Raw genomic sequence first — 25480 nt, forward strand, 5'->3', positions numbered from 1 at the left:
TCCTTAATTGCAGCTTCTACACCCTCATCCCACCACCAAGTTACTTTATGTCTTGGTGGTCCTCTTGTCCAGCCGCATGTTACATCAGTAACTCTCAAGAAATTGTTCTTGAGGGCTCTGTACTGTTCATTAACGCCTCTGTCTACAGCTCCCTGTTCAGCCACCACTCTCCTCAACTCGCTATAGAAGGCATCCCTTACTACTTGGTTTTTCAGCTTCCATATTTTCCTCCTAGGTACATAAGTCCTCTTTTTCATCACTTGTTCTTTAAGCACCATATCACAAATCAACAGTTTGTGCTGCTGCACACTGTCCTCACTTCCTATAACTTTAACATCCCTCACTAACCTCCTATCGGCCCTCCTAACCAGAAAATAATCTATCTGACTGCTATTTCCCCCAGACTCATACGTAATTAACCTACTGTCTCTTTTCCTAAAATATGTGTTGCACACAATCATATCCGTTGCCTCCCCAAACTCGAGTATCCTTTCCCCTTCTGCATTCCTTAGACCATACGCACATCCCCCATGCACTCCTTCATAACCTTGTGCTGCTTCACCTACATGACCATTTAAGTCCCCTCCCAAAATCACTATCTCATCATCCCGCATACCACCCACTACACGTATTAAATCATCCCAAAATCTATCTTTCTCTGATTCATCCAATCCTGCCTGTGGTGCATATGTCGATATAATCGCAGCTACCTTTCTTCCCAACAGAATTTTCACTACCAATATCCTATCGCTTACTCTCAAAACATTCATAACATATTCCACCCATTTCTCCGCAACCATCACACCAACACCTCCATATCCGTCTGTCCCCCCCTGCCAAAACAACTTATAGCAACAGTCCTTCCCAACAATCTTTCTGGCTGATCCACCCTTGTACCGGACTTCCTGCAAACACGCCACATCCACCCACCTCCTACTGAATGCCTCAACGACTTCCCCCGCTCTTCCCCTCAAACTTCCCACATTCCATGAACCCACCCTCATCCCCATGGGTGATTTACTGTCCTCAGGCTTGCTTTGAAACATATTTTGTTTTGTCATCTTCAGTATTAATAAAGGGGGGACAGACACAGCACAGGTCCCACTCACTGCACAGTCCCAGGTCCAGGCAATGGATCTGGGACCCCTAGCCCACCAGCTTACCAGTGGCTGTGGTAGTGGCCTCGGGGCACTCCGCCAGGACAGCTGCAGGGACACCCTCCAAGCACGTCTTGGCACTGCAACTATCCCGCCATTATACACCCACTGATAGGGCAGCCTCCTGGGGCGCTACTCCCAGGTTCGGGCCCCTCTCTATTGGGTGGAAGCGGCAGCCTGGGAACCGCAATGCCCTGTACCCTCTAGCACAGGCCTGAGCCCCATCTCGCCCTGGACCCACGATCTATGCTGGCGGAACCCACGCCACGCCTCCCCCCAGAAGTCCGCCACTAGGTAGCGGGGGCAAAGTTTTCTGGCCGCATGCCCTTGCTGGCGCCAACCCCTGTAACGTAGTGGGATACGTTGTGTGAAATGTAAAGTGCATGTGGTGTAGTGCATTGATAGTCACAGGAAATGTTTGGGAGAGTATGCTGGTCTACTCTCCATGTTACTGTCACACTGAAAAGGTCAGCAAAGGGGGATGGTTACATAGCTAGTGAAACAGGAGCTCCAGCTCTCCCTATCACCAGCATTCCCATTCCCCTCGGGAGTACCACCCTGTTCGGCCCGTGCTATGGCCTCCTCCTATTGTATTAATTGTTTGTCATGTTGTTATTTTGCAGCTTTGAGTGCTGATGATTTCTAATGAACTGGTGCTTTTCAGAAATGAAATATTAATACCTAAGGTAGCAATGATATTTATAGTAATACTGTAATACTGTTAATAACAGTAAATATGGTAATGATTATTACAGTACGGTACAGCATTAGTGGTATGGGTAATATTAATGTTGTTGTTGTTATTATTATTATTATTGTTATTATTATCTGTACATGGATGGACATGTGGAGAGAATGGAGAATGAAAGACTGACTAAGAGGGTGTATGTGGGTGAGGTGGGAGGAGGGAGAGGGAGAGGTAGACCAAGGATGAGGTGGAGGGATGGAGTTGAGAGGTATATGAGGGAGGGGGGGGGTGAGTTGGGGGGAGGGTAGTCAAATGCTGGGTGACAGAGCGACTTGGAGGCATTTTGTCTGCGGCCACCCTTTGCGGGATTAGGGCGTCGGGCTATAGATAGATAGATAGATAGACATGGATGGGGTAATAAAAGAGGTACAAGGTAGGGTAGTGGATGTTGGAATGGCCCTGGTGAGAGAGGATAGTGTTTGGAAAATCCTTGTACTGTTGTTTGCAGATGATACTGTGTTGTTGAGTGAAGACGAATGGGAGCTGCAAGGCTTGGTGGATGAGTTTGGGAGAGTGTGTAAGAAACGGAATCTAAAGGTGAATGTAGGGAAGAGTAAAGTGATGGTCTTTGAGAGAGGTGAAGTCAGTGAATGTACAGCGAGGTTGGATGGTGAGGAATTGGAAAATGTGAGTACGTTTAAGTACTTGGGTAGTGTGATGAGTAAGGATGGAGGTTTGGAGGGTGCAGTGCTTGAAAGGGTACAGCAGGGAAGAAAGGTTGCTGGTTCTTTGAAAGCAGTGATAAGAAACAGGGAAGTGAGCATGGAAGTGAAAAAGTTACTACATGACAGTATTGTGATACCAACTCTAACTTACGGAAGTGAAGCTTGGACATTGTTGGAAGGACACAAGTCAAGAGTGAGAGCAGTGGAAATGAGTTGTTTAAGAGAAGCCTGTGGAGTCACATGGAGAGACAGGTTGACGAATGAGGATATAAAGGAGCGTTGTGGTTTGGATGTGGATGTGATAGGAAGCGTTATGAGGAACACACTGAGGTGGTTTGGCCATGTGGAGAGGAGGGAGGGTGAAAGACTGACGAAGAGAGTGTATGTGAGTGAGGTGGAGGGGGGAAGAGGGAAGGGGAGGCTGAGGATGAGATGGAGGGATGGGATGGAGAGGTATATGAGAGAGGGGGGTGTGAGTTGGGAGCAGGGGAGTGAAATGGCGGGGGACAGGGCGACTTGGAGGCGATTTGTTTGTGGCCACCCCAAACGGGATTGAGGCGTCTGGCAATAGATAGATAGATAGATTATTATTATTATTATTATTATTATTATTATTATTATTATTGTACCATTGTGTTGCATTGAAAATGATTTGAAAGCTTTAATTTCAGAAGAATGAGGCCTAACATGGGTATGACCAGGAATTCTTTGGCCCTAGTCTGGGCATAACCAACATAATCTAACTTGGAGCTCTCCTTTCACTTGGAACCCTGGTATGTTTCAGTCTTAACTTAGGCATAACCTGTACCTAACCAAGGCAGCCTTCAGTCAAACCTGGGTGTCCTTCAGTCTTAATGTGGCTTTAATCTAGACCTAACCAGGGCATCCTTCAGTCCAAACCTGGGTATCCCTCATTCTTAACCCGAGTCAAATTTGTCTGTACTTAACCAGGGCATCCTCAGTCCAGACCTGGATATACAGTATTTCATTCTTAATCTAAGTCTAATCTTCACTTAACCAGGGCATCCTTCAGTCCAGTCCAGGTAGTGTATAACCATTCTTACCTACTGTAACTAAGGAGGTTGCTTTAAGTCTGTAATGATTCCTGTGAAATCTTGCCATTGCTGGTCAGTAGGTGATAGAACATACAGTATATGGTATAGACTTGCCATCTTGGAACTAATGCATATTCACCTGCAAGTACAATACCAAGCTGTGATTGATTAACCCGCGGCGTCCCGTTGACGTTCTTTAACGTCCACACATTTTGTCACTGCCAATCCCGTCGACGTACAAATAATGCGAATCAATTGCAAGGTCCCTAATTTGCACAATTTTCAATTTTTGCGAGTGATTTTTGGTACGTATACACATGACACCTTCCTCTACAAGATGCCAGGCAGGGACAGTGCCTTACCTAGCATGACCTCCTCCCCCCCCCCCTGCACATCATTGTCTCAGCAATTCACCTGTTATCAGTGACCTGGCCAGTAAAGCCATGTCATGTCACAGTACGAAATTCAGGACCAGAGTGATTCCCCAATCAATGACAATGTGGAGGACGAGCTTTACATAGCATTAGAGGAAGAAACAGTCAGAAATGATGATCAGGTAATGTGGCAAAAAAAGGTCAGGTATGGTGATGAGTTAGTGAGTGAATGCTTATAATGCCTATATCACTGCTTGAAAACCAATATACTCTCGTACCACATATAAATTCGTACTAAGTAAATAAATAAATACCGTTTATGAGTGGTGTGAAATAGTTATCCTCCCATAGAACTCGTTTTCTTTGGTGCCAGCCTGTTAGAAAACCCAGTCAGGTAAGGAGGTACTCCTACCTGTATCGAGTATTTTAAACCTCAGGTGAGTGATTTCTCTATGAATTTTCGATGTTTCTCACCAAAAGCGGAGGTTTGAGCCAAAAAAAAAAAATTCCAATCATGGTTGGGATTGGGGGGAGTCAGTGGTGGAAAAGTGGTCTGGATGGGGTGGGTTAAATCTGAATCTCAGTTATTTGAAGCTTGACATCATCATTCATTTCATTATATTCTGTTTTATTTCTGGTTTTTATGTAGCATGGATCAGACAGATTTACCTAATAACACTGCTTCACCTTGCATTCTTCTGCTCCATTACCAGTAGGCTACCTCTGGATGTGATATCAGACTCAGCTCTTCCTTCACAGTCCTAACCCCTCAATGTGTTCTTAAATGACAAGCCTGTGGGGAGGGTTAGGATTGTAAATGAAGAGTTGAGAGGTATGATATGTGAAGAAATTACTAATGCGGTAAAAAGGGGTATATTGGGATGATTTAGCCATGTGGAGAGGATGGTGGATGACACTTGGATGTGGAGGGTGAGAGGTATTAATGTTGAGGGGCAGAGTTGCGAGAGGCAGACTAAAAAAGGCTTGAAATAAGGTCATACAGAGTGACGTCAGGGATAAGGGACTGAATTGAAAGGCTGCTAGAGATTGAGTATAAACAAAACAAATCCCATGTCTTCCATGATCTACCTCTCTCTTGATGGCCAGGTGCCTCTTTACCCTACATGCCTTCACCCGGCTTTTCTTGTCCATCCTCAGCATGTCCAGACGATCTCAGTATCCTCCTTTTCACTCACTTCCACTCCTACCAGTCTTCTCAGCCCTTAAGAAAATCAGGTCACCTAGTTTTACTCCATTAAAACACTAAATACCAACCTAATTATTTATTTGTCATAGAAGTGTATAGTTAGAAGAAGAAAATTATTAAATATATTGGTTGCATAGCCTGTCCAAAATTCCAAAGATTCTCTTCTGTAAAAATGTGAAATAATGTAAGCTGCTAAGCACCTTTGCCATCAGTTGAGAGGGATGGGTTTGTAGGCACGAGGGTATGGAAATATGAGGAATGTAACAAGGTTGACCTGTGGTGGGGAAGAGGTGCAAGGGAAAACTTACAAGAATACATTTCACAGTCTCACTGTTTGTCATTATGGAGTGAATCGCTAGTTATGACCACAACTGTACCTTATTGTGTGCCCTGAATCCTGCATTCCTACGAATCCATGACACATTCACCTTCACCCAAGATGATATCCACCCCAGCCTACAGTACCGGTATGTATATTGCTGATCAGAACAACAATGAACCCAGCCACAGTCCATCCTCCAAAAGCGAGTCAAGTTAGATTTGGTTATAGGAGGAAGGATAATCGTTTAGCCATTGTAGTTGTTGTTTTTGTTGCTTTAGTCCCAGAGTCACCAAGATGTGAATCCAGTAGACTGCATACTAAAGTCGCCATTCTCCTGCAATCCAGCATCCTCCTTTTGCGGGATTGGGAGGGAATTTAGAGTCACATGTAAATAGTTATTGAGCAGTGGAGTGAGTAGGTTACATTAACTGATGTTACCACTTGAAGATGTTCTTCAACACTAATTGTAAGCTACTGGTACCTTAACTAATGAGAGTGATTTGGGACCACCTTATTTTGCAGTTTTGTTGAGATTTTCCCAACCTACAGTTCCCCTAGAGCTGCTTTGTGTTGTTCCTCAGTACATTTTCATGTTTAAAAAAATAATAAATATCTTTTATTACTGTAGAAAAGATTGCCCCTTTTTCAGAGGGCAAGGCTTAAAGAATAAGAGAAATTGTGGGGTAAAATAAGCACCCGAGAACAAGGGAAAGTAACAGTAGAAGGTCTTCATTTAATGAAAGTCAAGAGAATTGTTAAATATCTTGAGCCATTTGAACATACCCATGTCTGAAAATCTCCACCTGCTCACCCTTGTACGGCGTGTCGGGGTGAGCAGGTGGAGATTTTCAGACGTGAAAGGATTGAACTTGCTGGTGAATCTCTTGAATGTGTGGAATGTGTGGAAGAGTTTTGTTATTTGGGAGACATGTTGTGTGCTGGAGGTGGGGCTGGAGCTAGCTCTGTGGCTAGGGTGAGAAGTGGTTGGAAGAAGTTCAAGGAGCTCTTGCCTCTCCTGACATTGAAAGGACTCTCCCTACGTGCTAAGGGGTCTTTGTATGCAGCATGTGTTAGGAGTGTAATGCTGTATGGTAATGAGACCTGGGCAGTGAAGGAGGAAGATGTTCGCCGGCTCAGACGTACAGAAATGACAATGATTAGGTGGATATGCAGTGTGTCCGTGCGTCCAAGGCCTGGAGGGGCTGGGTTTACGATGGAAGAGTTGAGAGGTAGGATGGGACTGGAGTGTATTGGTGTTGTGATGAGGAGAGGTAGACTGAGATGGTTTGGACATGTGGAGAGGATGGGGGATGATAATTGGGTGAGGAAGGTGAGAAGTGTTAATATTGGGGGTGGGGTTATGAGGGGTAGACCGAGAAAGACATGGGACGAGGTCATTAAGTGTGACCTCAGGGTTAAGGGACTGAACAGGGAGACTGCAATGGATCGTGCAGCGTGGAGAGCCGCCATTAGGTGACCAAGGCCGACACATGCAGGCATGTTGGAGCCTTTAAAAACGAAAATGAAAACAAGCTAATCTGACAACCTAAATTGACCTATCCAAACAAAACATACCTTATCTTGTTTAGTCTAGCCTAGATTAATGTAGGCTAACCTAACCTGACATCAGTTAACTTAATCTAAAGTCAGCTTCCAAAAAGAATGACACCTGGCCATACCCACTTTGTCTACCTCAATCTTGATTAGTTTCACTCAGTCAAATGTGGCAGCCAATTACCACCTTTTAGTTCACTTCTTTTCACATGTCCTTGCTAAAGACAGTCTTCTCTTTTTACTTAGCTATCATGTCTGAATTCTGTGACAAGCAGAAATGTTCATTTTACTTTATTATGAAGGGACCTCTCTTGTAATTTGTTCATAAAACTTTTACATAGGCTGACATTATGTAATTTGATTGAGCTAAAGAAAATTGCCACAGGGGTGAAGGAGTTCAAGAATTATTCTGTCCATTGTATTAGTAGTGATATTAGTGTATGGAAGGTTGTGACCATTCCATCTTCAGCTTTACCATGCTAATCGTATGTTTCCTATGGCAGATGTAATGCAGTGAGAGTTTTGCAGCACACCATCGCACCCACCATGGAACTAGCACCTCATGTTCAGGAAAAGCTGCATGCAGGGCACAGGCTCACTGCTGTATCCTTATCAAGCACTACATTTTGATTTGCTGGTTTTAGTTGTTTTACTTTGATTTTATTGCTTATTTATATTTTTTGCTTTCATATACAATATGTTCTGGATATATTACAGCTGTTTTGTTTGAGTCACGTGTACTGTGGATACGTTAGGATTTAATAAAGCCACTTTTCCTTTTAAGCACAGTATTGTCAGCGCTTTACTCAGCAAGTTAAATACACTACTGTAATATAAATATAAGGCTGTTTTCCCCAAAGGAACCTGTGTATAGTACTTAGGTGGGCCATATCCCAACCCCTTAAATCTGATGATAAATTTTAAATCATATTGCTATTATCTTTAGACAGTATTTTATTCATCATAGGAGGGACTTTTGAAACTAGAGGCATTAAATATACAGAGCATCTGTTAGTAGACATGAGCTGTATATTACGTCCAAAAAATGCAGCTGTATGTCTGATTTCATAATCAGTGAAGGCCCAGTTATTTCGGAATTCCTGAGCATATGCCTAAAATCAGAAAACTGGTTATACCACGCTTTGTATAAAATGACCAATTTGTTACGTAATACTAAGTCTGCCTGTACCTGAACTGCAGCTAATTACGGTAATGATTTTTGCCATGTCAACATCTGTTGACTACTGCCTGATGCAGTTTGAACCAGTTTACAGACAGATGCTTAGAGCACACGTATCTCTTGTCGTCGTTTTGAGAGAGATCAAAGTATATGTTCAAAAACTCAATACAGTTCATTGTTTTGTGGGATTTTTGAATGTCCAGGTGAATGTTTTTCTTAGTTTACCTCCACAAATTACTGTCAGATTTAATTGTTTGCATTGTACGTTATTGATTAACGACAGTACTGTAATTAACAGTTGTGTTAGCAAACTGCAAATAAGATTTTCGAACAAAGAACCCATGGACATTCCTCATGTCATTTATTTTAATTTAAAACAGTAATAAGTTGTGAAATTCTGAGCTAACATAACTTTATTGCATTAAATATCATATGACAGAACAATAGGCAGAGCTTGTGCACAACAAAATGTGCCATGCATATACCTAATGATGGTAATTAAAACCAGGTACCAGTCCTGTCATGGCAGCAGATTTCAGTTTGAAATGTAAAATGATGTTCATACAATGCAAAACATGCAACTTCCAGTATTTTAAGCTGGGACTTTGAAATTAAAGGGTCAGGAAGTCAGGACTTCCAAAATCTGATCCATAGTGGAAGCCCTGGATATAGTCTCCATTAATGCATGCCTTTCAGGAGGTCTTCTGAGGGCAGAATTAAATCACCTGGAGAGGACAAGAAAATAATATATATTATGCTGGACTGAAGGAGTTGACCAGGAGTCAAAACCAGTTAATGACTTCCCAGCGGATTGTGGAAACTGTGTGGAAAAAAGAATCTTAGAATTGTACTGGAGTAAGAAAGGTTTTATTGTGTGCAGGTTAGTGTTAGCTTGGTATTAGTGTACTGTACTGTATTGTATGTATTACACGAGGTCCATAGCTTGAAATAATGATTGTTTAACCTGTTCATAGACTTTTGGAATTATGTTAGTACTGTACCTCCCAGAGTTTATGATAACCAACCACCCACTACTGTACTTGATATATATTGAATTTGCAGTACTGGATAATTTTATTTATTAAGATTGCTATTATCAGTCTATCTATCCATCTATCAGTCTGTGTGGAAAGTTAAGGCACACTCTAAAAAAGTCACTTTTTATCATTAAAATATAAAACAGGTGCTGCAGGCATTCATGTTGCATGCTAGTACCCCGTATTGTAACCCATACTCCTGACACGTTTCTGGAACATTTTTGGGACATTCAGCAAGGTTCTGGAGATGATTCAGGGAAAAACTTGCCCACAGCTGATGCAATGCCATCCCCAGATTGGGACCTGGTGAAGTGTCCATCTTTTGAAGGCTCCTTTTCACAACTGCTCAGAGGTTTCATATTTGATTTCTACCCAGGCCACTGCTCAGCCAGTTCTTAAAGAAGCTCACTTGGCAGTCCTCTAGGCACAGGGAGATAGAATGGCCAATATGGCAGGATGCCCCATTATGCATAAAAATCCTGACCCCAGTATTTTGAAAAGATTCTTGAAGTACATCACAGGGCAGCTCTGAGTACATATGCTGGTTCACTTTCACATTCCTGGGAAACACCCATAATTTCCCATCATCATTGTACTCAAATGATCCCAGTACCTTAATACAGTACAAACCAGGTGTTTAACCCATTGGGTTCAGGCATTTTTTATAAAATCGACCATCAGGAGTGGTCATTTTTTGCAAAAAATAGGTAATTTTTCAGAAATTTCTCCTATGAAAACTATTAAACCTGTCTTAAAAATCTCAATACCCAGCAAAGTACAACTCTTTAGCATTAAAGTGAGCTGTTTTTCAATGTCCTGTGGTTATTAATTATAGAGCACTGGCCGAGAATTTAAGAGTGTCTGAGGAGAGGCCTTTTACCTCCCCCCCCCCACTCACAGTTGCTGAAAGTAGGCCATTTTCAAAAACAATCTTCATAAAAACTGTTAGATCTATTAAAACAACGTTTACATATAAGAAAGTACTAGCCCTTCGAATGGTGGCCGAATTTTCTCCAATGATTTTTTGGGTGCAGTGGTTGAGAGAAATGCTAAACATTCAGGAATGGGGACTGATGTCCCTGTGACACATGTTCCAGAACAGGGACCGACCTTTAGGGGTTAACACACTTGGCATGTACCAAGGATCCAGTGATTCACTGTGTGGCTTGCAATAAACCCTCATGCTGTCTGCTTGCTACAGTAAGCATCAGTTTATCACTCTAGAGGACATATCTTCACTTTTCCATGGGCTAGACTCTGTATCTCTTAGCCAACTGGAGTCTCTTGGCCTTTTGGGCAGCAGTCGGAGGAAGTTTATTTGGGCACAGTAGCTGTGATATCCAGGTTATCTTGGAGGAATAGCAGTACTCTTCAAAAACCAGTTTTTCCCAGCAGTTCTGGGTTGTTCATGATTTGGTGGGCTGTGAGGTTGGGGGTTTCCATTCATCGGGTGGGCTGTAACCATCCCTGTCCTTGGAGAAGTCAGTCTTGATCTCTGTGTGTGGGGCTTTTGGATCTGCAGAATAGATTCTCCAGAATCGTTAAGTTCCTTAATGAGACTGGACACTGTGTGGCGATACACCCCAGTCATTGTTGCTATGTAACCCCAGTCAGTCTGGCCAAGCAAATCTGACATTAATGGCAGCAATTTCCTTCACCTTCTGGCCTTCTCTGTTCAGGTTAATGACTGAGGCAGTGTTCTACTTTTAACTCTCCTGGGCATGTTTAAGGTCAGTTGTCAGCTTGGTGGAATGCCTTAACCCCTTAACCGCGGGGCGTCACTTTTGTGATGCTTGGGAGCAAGGGATCATACCGCGGGGCGTCACTTTTGCGATTCTGTGTTTTTTTGAATTCGCCCGGGCTTTCAAGTGGTAGCTTGTATTATCTATCAGTACTGCCAGTGTCCAACACTAGTCAGCACTCCTAATTTCATCTGTACTCCCATCCATTGTTGACAATTTAGCCATTTCTTCCCATTCTTGACTCCCCTCCCTACCTTCCCTCCATTACCCTCTCCTATTGCCTGCCTGGCCGTGCTACACTAAGTAAATCTTCCCTGGAATTTTTCACTGATTTCATCCATTGAAATAAGCCCTATGCCCTATTCTTATACCAAATAATATATACCAAAAAGAAATAAGGTAAGTGAGATTGCCATACGCCTGGAATTGGCTAATTATCACCCGACAGCACCTCACGTGCACTCGTTCGCTAATTTTCGCTGTTTATTAACCCTTGAAATATGCCGTATAATCTATTCTCATACTAAAAATATATATAAGGAGGGAAGGGAGAAGCCTAAGTGATATTTACATTCACCTGGAACTACCTAATTTATAATGTATTGTCCAGATTTCCTGCCAATCATTTCACTGCTATATATTAGCAGCTGTCAAGAGGCTGACATTGGCAGTAATGCATTTCCCTAGGTAGGCCACCCCAGCCCACCCCTATCAGTTCACTGTCATCTTCCAAGGTGAAGGTACGTCTGTTTGCTCCTGCTAACTTCCGACACTTTTTACCCCCATGCAAAGGGCTCTGTGACCTTTACCCCCTACTAAACCTCGTGTGGAAAGAGGTAAAGGGCTGACAATTGAAAGAGAGTTACTACGATCTTTCTGTTGAGTAAAACAGTGCAAGTGGAAATGTAAATAGTGTGTAAATAATGTGTAAACAGCAAGTGAATGCAACGAATGTAAATATAAGTGAACAGTGGAAAATAGTTTTATAAGTTACTTCAAGTGACAGTGCATAACACAGTGTAAATAAAATAGAAATGTAAATAGTGTAAATAAAATAGAGAACATAAATAGAAATGTAAATGAGTAGTATTATAAGAATACGAGTATATATACTAGGAGTAATGAAAGTGAAAGTTTCACTCTAGCATGTATGAATACTATGAGTTATGAGAGTGAAGGTGAAAGTGACATTCACTCTCAGTGCTAGTATACAGGACGAGAAAGTGAATGCTACGTATTTTACTGAAAGAAATTGAATGCCTACAGTGACAATAAACTACTATTACTGAAGGAAACTTATGGATAAAGACTGTAGATATATATAAGTGTTATATAGTAATAGAAATATAAACTGTGAGTGTTTTTATGATTAATAAATGACAACACCAGCGGCGAACTAGCGCAAGTGGGGAGGTCATACGCCCTCGTAATTTTCATTGCTTTCACAGTTTTTTCTTTTTTTTGAATATGGATTCCAAACTATTTGAGAATCATAGAATAGTGTTTCTAGTGATAATATCAGGCTGTGGTAATCATATTACGGGTTGTCGGGAAGTGTAAAGTGGAGACTTCGTTACCCAACTTCAGAGGTCTCCACAAGTCCTACGGTACTCGACGAAGGCTCAACAAACACCCCAGGAGAAAGCTGAAGGTATGTGCCATAAGCATATGTGATTTTAATATTCTAGGACTAATAACTGATTTTTGGCAAATATTTTTAGAGAGTCTGTCGGAGCGCGAATATGCCCACAGGTGCCGCAAGAAAAAGCAAATCAAGCCCGCGGTTAAAGAGTTAAAAAAAAAAAAACATCATCATCATCATCCGGACCGTCTTTCCCACCCAAGGGCAGGGTGAGGAGTAGCAATGTCCAGACAGGCCAAATTTGCCCCGTGCAATGGGCCACACTTCCATTCATTCATAATTCAAGCCCCCAGAATTCCGGCTCTATCGGATACGCCAAAAACATTCACCACGTCCAGTAGCTTCACATAAATGTATCCGATTGAGTTTATCTGGATGCTTCCACATTAAAAAGGGGTGCCAAAATCCCTAATCATGCACTTTCCTCACAACATTCATCCAGCCAGCATGATCTCTTGTCAGTTCCCCAGCCTCACTGACATCCAACCCTCTCTTCCTCACACACTCATCCACCATATCTCTCCACCTTCTCCTTGGCTTACCTCTCCTCCTCCCTTCTTCAGATTCGGTCAGATATACCTTTTTCACCACTCTGTTGTTATCCATTCTCTCCACATGACCATACCATCTCAGTACACTCTCTTCAATTCTGGTGTCCACCGACTTCCTCACTCCACACCTTTCACAAAGCACATGATTTCATATCCTATCCACCCTCTGTACTCCACATACATTCCTCAGCAGTCCAATCTCCACTGCCTTTACTCCTGACTTTTCATTTTCATGCCACACCATAGTCTAACATCCATGTGTTAAAGTTGGCACTAACACTTCCTCATGTAAACCTCATGCAACTGCAGCACTCAAGCCTCTGTTTCTTATCATAGGCCTTCATTGCAACAGCTACTTCAATTCTGGTGTCCACCGACTTGCTCACTCCACACCTTTCACGAATCACATGATTTCATATCCTATCCACCCTCTGTACTCCACATACATTCCTCAGCAGTCCAATCTCCACTGCTTTTACTCCTGACTTTTCATTTTCATGCCACACCATAGTCTAACATCCATGTGTTAAAGTTGTCACTAACACTCCCTCATGTAAGCCTCGTGCAGCTGCAGCACTCAAGCCTCTGTTTCTTATCATAGGCCTTCATTGCAACAGCTACTTTTCTTCCTTGTGTCACTCTACTTTCAACTTCTTTTGCACATTTTCCTCTCTTTTATATCACTGTACCCAGGTATTTGAACTCTCTTACAAATACCAGTCTCTCTCCATTCACTGTAACATCACACTGGGGGTCTCCTTCTCTCTCAATAACCATCACTTTACTCTTTTCTACATTTATTCTCAAGGCACGATGCTCACAGACATCAGCAAAACTCTGCACTAGCCTACCAAGTTCTTGTCCAGTAGTTGCAAGCAGTACTGCATCATCAGCATACAACAGATTTGAGTTTCTTCAATCCATCACCATTCATTGCCAACTCCATCCCTCTCTCCATTACTTGTGTTTTTACTTCTCTCATCACCCCATCCATATACTGTATATACTGAACAACCATGGGGACATCACACAACCTTGTCGCATGCCCACATCGATCATGAACTATTCACATAGATGGCCATTAACCCTTACACGTGCTTTGCTACCATCATAAAAACTTTTGACAGTATCTAGCAGCTTACCATCTACGCTGTACATGTGCAAAACTTTCCGCAATCCCTCTCTGTCTACTTTGTCGTATGCTTTTTCCATATGAATGCCATAAACACCTTATGGTCCTTCTCACGAGCCTTCTCTGCTATCTGTCTTACTGCAAACACTTGATCCACACATCCTCTGCCACTCCTAAAGCCAACCTGTTCATCACTCACTAGGACTTCAGATATCTCTCTTTCTTTCTCTATAATAATTCTTGCATATACCTTCCCAACCACACTCAGTAAATTTGTGCCACAATAATTCTTGCACTCACTTCACTCACCTTTATTTTTGTACTGGGGTACAATCACAGCCTTTTACCACTCTGCAGGTGCAGTTTCACTTATCCATGCCTTCTTACATATCTCCAACAAGCTCTTTACTCCACTCTCTCTGCTACACTTAAGCATCTCTGCATACACCTCATCAACCCCAGCTGCTTTCCCGTTTTTCAGCTGCTTCACAGCACTCGTCACCTGTGCGAGTGTCATGTCTCCCAGCGCTGCATTCCTTCTCTGCACACCCCCCCAGAGCAATCATGTTTACAGCTGCTCTGCTCTATCTATACCCATTCATCAGGCTTTCAAAATATTCTTTCCATCTGGTCCTTACTTCATCTCCATGGGTTAATAATCTACCACCTTCATCCTTCACACCATCACATTTCTTTCCGCTTTCACTTCTACATTTCAGCTCTTCTTTCCAGAATAACTTCCTATTTTCAGAGTAGTTCTCATTAATTTTTCTTCCCAGATCATTTACCTCCTCCTTTTTCCTCTTCACTAGTCTCTTTACGTGCTTCTTGCTCTCAGTATACTCAGTTTTTATTTCAACTGAATCCCTATCCTGTAACCACTTTAGCCAATTCTTCCTCTTTTCATCCACCACTCTGTTAACCTCCCCATCCCACCATGTTGTACCGTACCATTCTTCATTGTTGTTACTCTTGCCACACCACATACCACTTTAGCATTTCTAACTAAGCAATCCCTGTATGCATTCCACAGGGTGTCCAAATCCATTTCATTCCAGTTCACTGATTCTAACTCTTCCTCTACCTTGGTCCTGTAATCATCCGCCATGTCTTTGATTCTCAGTGTCTCAACTTTCAGTCTTTATCCCTGACTGCTCTTCTCTCTCCTGATCCGCCTCACTCCTCTCAGCTTGATCTTGCATACCACAATCATATGATCTGACAGACCTCCACATCATCCTCTCATTGCCCTCATATCAGCAACGATTCCCATCATTGACCTCTCTACGAGCACGTAATCAGTCAGGCCTCTTTCAACACGATCCCCTTTTCCTCTACACCATGTATATTTATGTGCATCTTTGTGTTTGAAATATTAGTTACCAGTGCACAACCTCCTCTCTTGACACATATCCTTTTGTCGCTTCCCATTATCATTTTCTCCTTGTATTCCATAACAACCTATTATGTCATCCTCAGGACCAGTGCCTACTCTTCCATTCATATCCCTCATTATGATCACCTTGTAGCTCCTGGACATTTCTTCCAGTACTTCATCCAGCTCATCCCAAAGTCACCAATTTCACACGTTATGCATGCTATGGGCACACAGGTGGGAGGTAGTTGCATGTTCAGGCTTGTAGATTGTTGCCAGATTCATGGAGACATGAACTGTTATAATTCTCACAGAAGCTGGTTCAGCTACCATGAGAAGCCTAGGGACAAACATTTTCACACCTTTGGTTTCAGTACACATTACCTAATATGATAGTCATTAAACATGAACTGAACTGTAATGTACTAGACTGTATACATAAGTTAACATTCACTTGGCTCTTTGCTGCATTGTATTTGCTTTTATATCTAAATCTAAGCTACAATACTGGTAGCTACTATGGAATTGCATTGCCCAATTCACTACAATAATTACTTTTTATCATCTTTTTTTTTTTTTTTACCATTGTACAGTATTGTCAAATTACTGTATTTTATTCAGGTAGCAGAGATGACTTGTAATGAAGTGGTTAAAGTTCAGCTAAATATAAGTAATGCCTTTTGACAGATGAAGATGACCTATGGATGATTTTTCTTCGGAGCTAGCACCAGAGTGTTATTCAGAGCCATGGTACCATAGAGATAAATTGGTTTCTGGAGTATGCCATACTGTATTATATCTGTAGGTTGGAATATGTGTTGGTTTTTGCATTGATTAAAAATAGAGCCAGTCAGCCAACCAAACACTAGGTATACTGTTCATTTTATGTTGTACAGCTATTCATTGTTGTTGTGGCCAGGTTCATTTAGACAAGAACCTGGTGGATTGCAAACTGAAGCTGCCTTTTTTCCTGCAGTCGACCATCCTACTTTTGGGGATTAGAGAAGGAGTTGGGAGACATTTGTTTAACCAAGCAACTCTGCCACCAGGTTATGTCAGTGCCACTGTATAGAAACATCCCTCTTCAGTACTTAACTTATGTGATAATGAAAGTTGCTTATTTACATGTATGAAAAGTGTGGTATGTACTTAAGAAAGCTAATATTAATATGTATTTTTCCATCTTTCTTGATTACACTTGAGTTACCCCGTTGTGCTGTGGTCTGATTGACCCAACACCAGAAGAATCGTGAAGCCATAATGTATTATTGGTTCACTTTTACCTGATGGGACTTGACTATTTCCACAGCTTGAATACTGTCATGGTTGTATGAAATTTGATAAGCCTTTGTTATGAGGTAGGGTGTCTCCTTGGTTGCTCTGTTAATGAGCCCTTTAGTGAAACCACACTTTTTAACTACACTTGCCATCAACTGAATTGAAAGTGGCTAGGGATCCATATCGAGTTAGAACAATTTAGCTGTACAGTAGTAAAGTGTGTTTGGATTGGCAGGCAAGAGGTAGAGCTGTTGGAAAGTGAAGGTATAGTGTATTAAGAAAGTATATGAATTTTTTTTGTCTTTACTTTATGAAACATCAGAGCGTTTGAAAGTTATGACCAATATCTTTTCCTGAATGTGGAGGCCACTGTTTTTATTAATATACCATGAAGAAAGAACTTAATGCAACAAGTAAAGTTCATCATCCACCACAGAGATACGCACAAGGAAAGATTTGGAACAACAGCAACACTTATTGTGAAGCCATTGATACCTTGGATGAAAAACTGTTTTTGATTGAGTGTGCACCCTGGTAGGATGATGCAACCCTGAGAGAGATGGTCATTTGTGAGTGTTGTTATTAGAAGATCTAGAACAGTGTAGGGGTCAGTGAATCATCTAATTTATTATGTTCATACAGTTTGATGAATGAGTGATTGTGTTACCCAGTTGACTGAGTATGCTGACCCAGCCCATTATCAGCATGCTGCTCATCTCATTGCTTAGTGGAAACTAGAGTTATGATGATGATGATGATGATGATAAAACAGAAGTGTTACATTATACAGTCACCCCTCGCTTAAAGTCCAAGATGTACAGTATATACGGGTGAATGCTACTTTATGTTGGACAATTTTTAGTAGTGTGTTTTTAATGTATGATTGTAGGTTTTGAAATCACAAAATGCATCCTCTTCTGAGTTCAAAATAATTATTATACAGTAGTGAATGAAGAGCAACTTTGAATGAAAAACAAGTGCTAAATCATCAACATAATAATGAAACATGGCTATAAGTGAAACAGCTGTAACCCATAAACTGTGATTTACCTGAATAGAGGACGTGATCCTGACTGCAACAAACTTACTTTTGTATTAGTAGAAACCAGCTTGTGTGTGTGTGTGTGTGTGTGTGTGTGTGTGTGTGTGTGTGTGTGTTTTTTCTCTCTCCATATGGCTAAATTATAGCAGCTACTGACCTCAAAACTTGCATACATGTGCTTCAGTGTGCTCTCTTCTATATCATCCCCTTAAAATTGGTCTTTGATGAAATTGAATTTTGTTTTATCTTCAAAAATTTGTGACTGTAGAACATAGTAATGGCATATATCAGTCTGATAATTAATACACAGATACAGTTTGGCATCATATTTTGTAGGAGCCACTATTACCGGAACACTTGTTGGATATTTAATGTCTTTCCCCTCACCAGGGACACTGCAGATTTTTATCTAAGCAGCAATTTCTGGGTTAAACAAAGATTACCTGTTGTATATTGCTATTCATTGCATTCTTACAGCTTCCTTAACTGAATATTCAGGTAGTGGAAGCTGGACTTGTGCAGGACTTTATCAAGAACACGCGAGTGGTGGCACTGATTGAAGTTTCCTCTTCACGAATGAAACAGGGAGGAGACCAGGCACTGCTTATATTCCAGACTGCCAGAGTGCCAGTCCATAGTGCTATTGATCTCAGTATAGAGCAGGTTATTCCCATTGACATCAACCTCAAATGTGAAATTGGTAAGTAGATAAAAAAACAGTAACATCCAACGACATATTAGACCTCCTGAGGAGTAAGGGCCCAAGGCTGGAATGCCGTAGTCAAATATTTTTAAAGCCAGGTGATCAGCCTACTGTGTTTGACTGAGATATGAGCGTTATCTCAGTATGAAATTTGTCAAAGCATATCATACAATGGCACTGATCATGATATAAAGTTAAGTACAGTATCTCAAGTAGCATTAACCCCAGATATGAAATTGGCAAGCCTGATAAGCAGCTAGAGGTCTGTTGATTTTGTATTGCCATGGGAGATTCAGTCTGGTCACCTACCCATAAATGTTCTGGACTAAGGTAGCCTAGTCAAGGGCCTTTGTATTGCACATGAGGGAAATATGAGACTGTATTTTCATATTTTAAAAAATTTAGTACATTTTTTTTTCTATTTTGGCAGTGATGATCTGGATGTGTGTTGTTCAAAGAGTGTCTGTCGTTAAGAATGTAACAGCATGGTGAAGCAGCAGTGGATTAAAAAAAGTTGTTGGGATGGGTGCAAGAAAGGGTTGACAATGGGGGATTATGCTGAGAATATGAATGAATGAATAAGGAATGTGTGAAGTAATTAAAGAGAAAGAAGAAGGTAAATGGTGAGTTTGGAAGAAAATTTTTAAATCAGTAGGCAGATAGGAAAATCTAAGACGGAGGGGGAGGGGGGAGGAAATCTAAGACGGGGGAGGGGGAACTAGGATTGCAACTGAAGAGTTGAGAGCAAGACTGGGACTTGAATGTATTAATGTTGTGATGAGGAGTAAATTAAGATGGTTTAGGCACATTAAGAGGATGGAAGATGACAAATAGGTGTGGAAGTTGGGGTGTGAATGTCAGGGGTAGGGTTGTGAGAGGCAGACCAAAAAAATAGACTAGGGATGAGGTCACAGAGTGTGACCTCAGGAATAGGGGACTGAATGGAGAGGCTGCCAGAGATAGAGCAGCTTGGAGAGCTGTTATTAGATACGATGAATGACACATGCAAGCATGTGGGAACCTTTATAAATAATACAATACAATACAAAGAGGTCAGAAGTTCAGGAGTGAGTGTGAGAAAGCGACCGTACAGTACATAAGGAATGAAAGTGGGAGAATGTTAACAGATGGGAAAAAAAACAAAAAAAAAAACAAATGGGAGGGGTGGTAAACTGCAGAGAGGTGGTAAACATGATAGTTTTGGTGTAGCTTGAAAAGGACACTGGGTGTAGCTTGAAAAGGACACTGGGTGTAGCTTGAAAAGGACACTGGGTGTAGTATGAAAAGAACACTGGCAGAAATGATGAATGCTGTACAAAGGTTGAAGAATGGAAAAGCAGTATGTACTGATGAGGTATATTTAGTAATGATAAAATGAAGTGGAGAGATAATAGAATAAAAACTTGTTTAAATCTGCCAGGCTTGATTAACCAGCTCTTAACAGTGGAATGGAAGAAGTCTTTGATTGTACTTTAACACTAAAGGAAATATCACTGAAGATAGTGCAGAAATTATCGAGAGATAAATTTAATGAATGTTTTAAGGAAGATAGTATGGAATACCAGTAATCATGTTTGGTGAGCAATGAGAAGGGTAATTTCTGGAGTTTTAGGGAATGTGAGGATCAGGTATTTGCTGCTTGGTGGATGGTGGAAAAAGGGTGTGAGATGGATGGTAAGGTACTGGTGGCAATTATGTCCATAGAAAATGCATATGACAAGGTAAATAGGTAGAGATTATAGAGTAATTACTTCTTTATCTGGACATAATAGAGCCAAAGGCATCTCCAGGTAGTGGCAATATCTGGATAATGAACACTATTCTCCCTGCTATACCCAACCTCCAACCTATACCATAACCTATTTGTACAGTATCTCTGTGTACTTTGGCAGTGTTTTCCAGTTATTCAAGGATATTTAGACATCAAAGCACACATAGGAATATCCAAAGTAATGCTAAACACCTAGAAAACCATGTGTTACATCCCTGTCCCACACTGCCACAGGCTTCAATGGCAGTAGTTCAGTACAGGAAGGACGTTGCCCAGTGAGTTGTTCTTCCTATGGTCAGCCTTCAGGTGTACAGCACACAAGATTAGCTGAGGCGAAAATAAATGCTGGCTTCTTAAAGTTCACTGTCTTTATTTTCCAGATGGTTACACTTAATGCTTTCCAACTTCACTTCACTATTCTCACAAGCACTGGAACTATACACACTTTATCAGTTGCAATTACACTTAATGCTTGACAACACCTCATAGCTATTACACTTAATGTCTGACAACACTTCACTGTTATCATACAGGTACCGAAAGTATACAAACTTCAATAACAGGTCACTGTTTGCCACTTTTTTTACAAGTACCAAAAATATACAGTCTGCACTGACACTGCACTACACTCAAACTGAACCAAAACCAACTGAACTTGTTCTAGTCTCTTATCAATCCTTATATAAACTTTGCATTGTACTAGAATGATCTACTTCTCCAACATTGTAGTACATGCTGGTCTTGCATATCAGCCCTTAGCAACAACAGTTACCAACTAGGAAACATCAAAACATACCAGAGTTTTCATACATTACATAACACTGTAAATTATTTTGCCTACATATTTGAATTACATAATTTAACAAGCAAGCACATAAATAAAACATTATAGAGAAAAAGAGCACAAAAATTAATACATTACTTACGAAATAACTATGCTCACAAACAGCAGTCAAATTGGCAACTGTGACTCGTACCAGAACCTACGGTATCAGAAACATTGAGAAAGATCTCAGCTACCTAACTGGCAAATCTCGCTTCTTAACACATGCATAAAAGCCATTGAAAACCTAAAAACACCCTACCTATACACTGCTGTATGTACAGTACCCCTCCTAATTTGGCACAGTTTTCAGGTCAATCTGCCATATTTAGACATCAAAACACACATAGGAGTATCCAAAGTAATGCTTAACACCAAGAAAACCATGGAAAAAAAGAAACACTGACTACCAAAAAGCCCCATACTTATACACTACTGTGTGTACAGTACCCATCCTAATATTGGCACTGTTTTCTGGTCGGTCTGCCATATTTAAACATCAAAACACACCTAGGAATATCCAAAATAATGCCCAACACCAAGAAAACCTTCCATCCATCCATCCATCATCCAGTCCTATGTTGCCTCATGAGGAGTGTAGGAGCCTGGGGCTAGGCAAGTTGGTCGTGACATTTAAGATGAGAGTGACCAGCCTCAATCATCCCTGAGTGGCATTACTTTGAGCAGTAAACCCCAACCAGGGCACTTGCTAACTACTGATGGTTGCGAGCCATTTGGTTCCTCAGGTTTCAGATTTACGAGCCAAATAAATTTTTAGTAGCCAAATGGACTACGAGCCGAAATATTTTATGAGCATTAAATATGTTTATTTATTTTCACATTGTGATGATCAGAATCATATAATGAGGTTTTAAACATTCACAGTGGTGACAAGAAAAGAACAGTCGATCACAACGTGCATTCTTGTTCATTTAAGTGAGATTTACTTATTTTGTAGTTTACTGGGTTTTGAAGTGGATGTATTTTCTCCTCGCCAAAAGGCGACTTGCATGTAAACTTTGTTTGCCGAAGGGAAAAAACACCCGCATTTGCGAGCTGTGGCTCTCCAAACAAGAGCCCTGCCAACTACCCCTTGGATTATAAACCTACACCGGCTCAATCCAATTGGAGTGCCTTAATTACTCACTAAACCACCAGGTGCCAAAATTTGCTTATATGGTTACCACCCAGCATTGTAGATGGTTTCCAGGTGTACACGAAACCATTTGGCTTGTCACTCAGTGTAGAGCCACCCATAGGCAGAAGAAAGAGGAAGAATGAAGGAAAGAAAGACACAAGAGGGAGTGGAAAGTCACCCACAGGCAGAAGGGAGAGGAAGGAATGAAGGAAAGAAAGACAGAAGAGGAAGGAAGGGAGGAGAGGAGAGGGCAGACACTCAGAGCAGCATTACATTGAGTGAGTGGATGGTGAGTGCCCCGCCAAGAAAACCATGGAAAAAAAAAGCTGAAAACTAAAAAAAAAACACACACACACACACAAAAGCTATACACTACTATATGTACAGTACCCCTCCTAATTTTGGCACTGTTTTCAGGTCAATCTGCCATATTTAGACATCAAAACACAGATAGAAATATCCAAAGTAATGCCAGACACCAAGAAAACCATGCAAAAAAAAAAAAAAAAAAAAAAGAAACACCCTACCTATACACTACTGTATGTACAGTACCCCTCCTAATTTTGGCACTGTTTTCCGATCATTCAGCTTGAGAGATTAAAACGCACATAGGATTATCGATATTAATGTTAAACATCAAGAAAACAATACATAACAAAAATCCACAAAAAACTTGAGGATGATTTGAAAATCAGTTATTTGTGACGAGTGACTGCTCCCAGGGCTAAAAAAAAAAATAATTCACACCTAAATATGCCACCGGAAATTGGTTATACCCTATATTGGTATAAAATGTATACCATCATCTTCGCTGGTGTTTATACTATAAGATAAACCAATAAAAACACATAAAACTGATAAGTAAAAGTACAGGAATGCAGTAAGAATAAAGTGTTCATGAGTAAAACTAAACTTCAAATAATTTCCCACCATCCTAGTGCAAAATTTTGCCAGCACCTTCCAGGAGTTGAGCATATGTCTAGATGCAGATTTTCGTGAGTCTTCTTGTGGATTATGCAAAATTTCAGTATGGCCAATAGTAGTCAAATAAATTGCAGAAAACATTAAAAACTCACAAGTCAGTGTTATCACTATGGAAGAGGGTAGGGACTGAGGGAGGAGATGGGAGGGTATGGAGGAGGGATGCGAGGGGGGGAGAAACGAGGCTATGGACAGGATTTTCACCCTTCTGTCACGAGGCGGATGGGCACTTTTACTGTACGTTTACTTATGGCTTGCGATCTGTTAGATGCCCAGTGTCCATGTGGAAACACAACTCCCAGTGACCATTGGGTGTTTGGTAGAGAGGCTTACGGCCGTTGTCACTGAACATGTACTGGTGGGTTGCGGTCTGTGTTACTCTTTCAGTGGCAGTTTGGAAAGAATTAGCCTGGTGGCCGTGCGACCTTGGACATTCAGTGGAGATGTGTACGGACTTTTTGACACTGGTTGTGGGGTATACTCGTATTACTCGGGTGCTGGAGGTTTGTTGGGAGTGATCAGACAAGCGCACGACTTTGACAATTCAGTACAGGGGCAAACTGATATTTTAGCTCTGGTTGTGGATTACAGCTTATTTCCTGCTCACGGTTCGAGCCCAGCAGTCATAATACCGAATGTTTGAACGTGCTGGCTGGCTGGCCGAAGTTCTCGGGGACATTTATGTCCGGATAATAGCAAGTAAATACGGATAATGGTATAATAGAGCCAAGGTTCAGCATCTGAATAATGAACAGGTCCAGATAGTGCACGTCAGGATAAATGAGGGACCACTGTATAAAGTGTTTAATGTGAATGATGAGGATGAAAAGCTGTTGAATGCTGCAAAGAGTTTTTATGATGGTAGTGTAGCATGTGTAAGAGCTGATGAATGTCTAAGTGCTTGGATCAGTATCAGTGTTAGAGTGAGGCAAATGTGTGTGTGATGCCCCAATGGTTGTTCTGTGTATCTGTTCATACTTACCTGGACTTCGTTGCCCCAAGGTTCCCTTCTTGGGAACCCTGCAGCTTCGAAGAGACTGGCTGCAATCCGGAGACGTTTCCACAGATCACCCAGTGAGCTTATGTTATTGATGTATCTTTTGCTTAATGAAGTCTGGATACTGGAGTAATATATGTTCAGTGTTTTATGTGTGGTATTGGCATGCTGGATGGGGTGTTTAGTTTACTGTATTCTGTGTATATTTGTTTTGCTTCTCAGCTGCTATTTGCCTATCTGAAAGCATTTTCATTGTCCTGCAGCGTGCCTTCCAGGATCTTGCCTAATTTTTCGAGTTTACTGAATTTCTTTTTGGTTTAAAGTGCATATTTATGCTTGATGAGTGCTGCTACCTGTGTTAATGGAACATTAGTCTCATGTGGTGGTTAGTGGTAGCTACTTCCTGCCCACATGGATACAAGTCAGCTGAAACATGCTCCAATGGTTAAAAGCAAGATATCTTCAACTTATCATTACTTTTCAGTAGGGGCACCTAGATTCTTCTGGCTTGTTTCATTTCCAAACACAAAGATTGATTTGTGTGTGTATCAGTTTTATTTTCTTTATGGTAAGTAGGTGGCGACCATCATCCACTCACCTGATATAGTTCTGCCTACTTCTTCTGTCACCCTTATCATTGTTCTGTGTCTGCTCTCCTCTCTGCCTATTTCTCCCGTCTTTTCTGTTGCTTTTGTATTACCATTTTTCATGTCACTTTTTATTACTCTTCTTTCCTTTTCAGGTGGCTTTACATTGAGTGAGATGCCTAATGGTTTCCTGTAAGTCAGGAAACTATTTACAGTGCTGGGTGGTAACCATATAACCAGCCAATAAATGGCCTCAACATGTCAAGTGGGTTTGCAGAGGATTAGAGCTTCTTCCCATAAAACAGCTAACTCAAAGACAAACAGCCACCTCTTACGGGATCTTGGCGTCTGGCAATATTTAGATTGAAGTTTTATAAAAATTATTGACCTGAGAAAGACCAAACTTTCCCAGATCTCCC

General features: G+C 41.2%; 1 protein-coding gene across 2 annotated transcripts in view; it reads left to right on the plus strand.

The window, feature by feature from the left end:
* The window catches only part of Ocrl (Oculocerebrorenal syndrome of Lowe), a 108317-nt gene that overhangs the window by 4629 nt on the left and 78208 nt on the right, over positions 1-25480 (plus strand). For both annotated transcript variants that reach the window (XM_080279573.1, XM_080279574.1), the window contains exons 2-3: positions 7586-7685; positions 18560-18761. In XM_080279573.1, coding sequence (XP_080135699.1) covers positions 7629-7685; positions 18560-18761 — 259 coding nt within the window. In that variant the 5' untranslated portion in view covers positions 7586-7628. The remainder of the gene's footprint in view (positions 1-7585; positions 7686-18559; positions 18762-25480) is intronic.

The sequence above is a fragment of the Coenobita brevimanus genome, chromosome 79 (assembly GCF_032717465.1).
Source record: "Coenobita brevimanus isolate Jiangsu-jjx chromosome 79, ASM3271746v2, whole genome shotgun sequence".
NCBI lineage: Eukaryota > Metazoa > Arthropoda > Malacostraca > Decapoda > Coenobitidae > Coenobita > Coenobita brevimanus.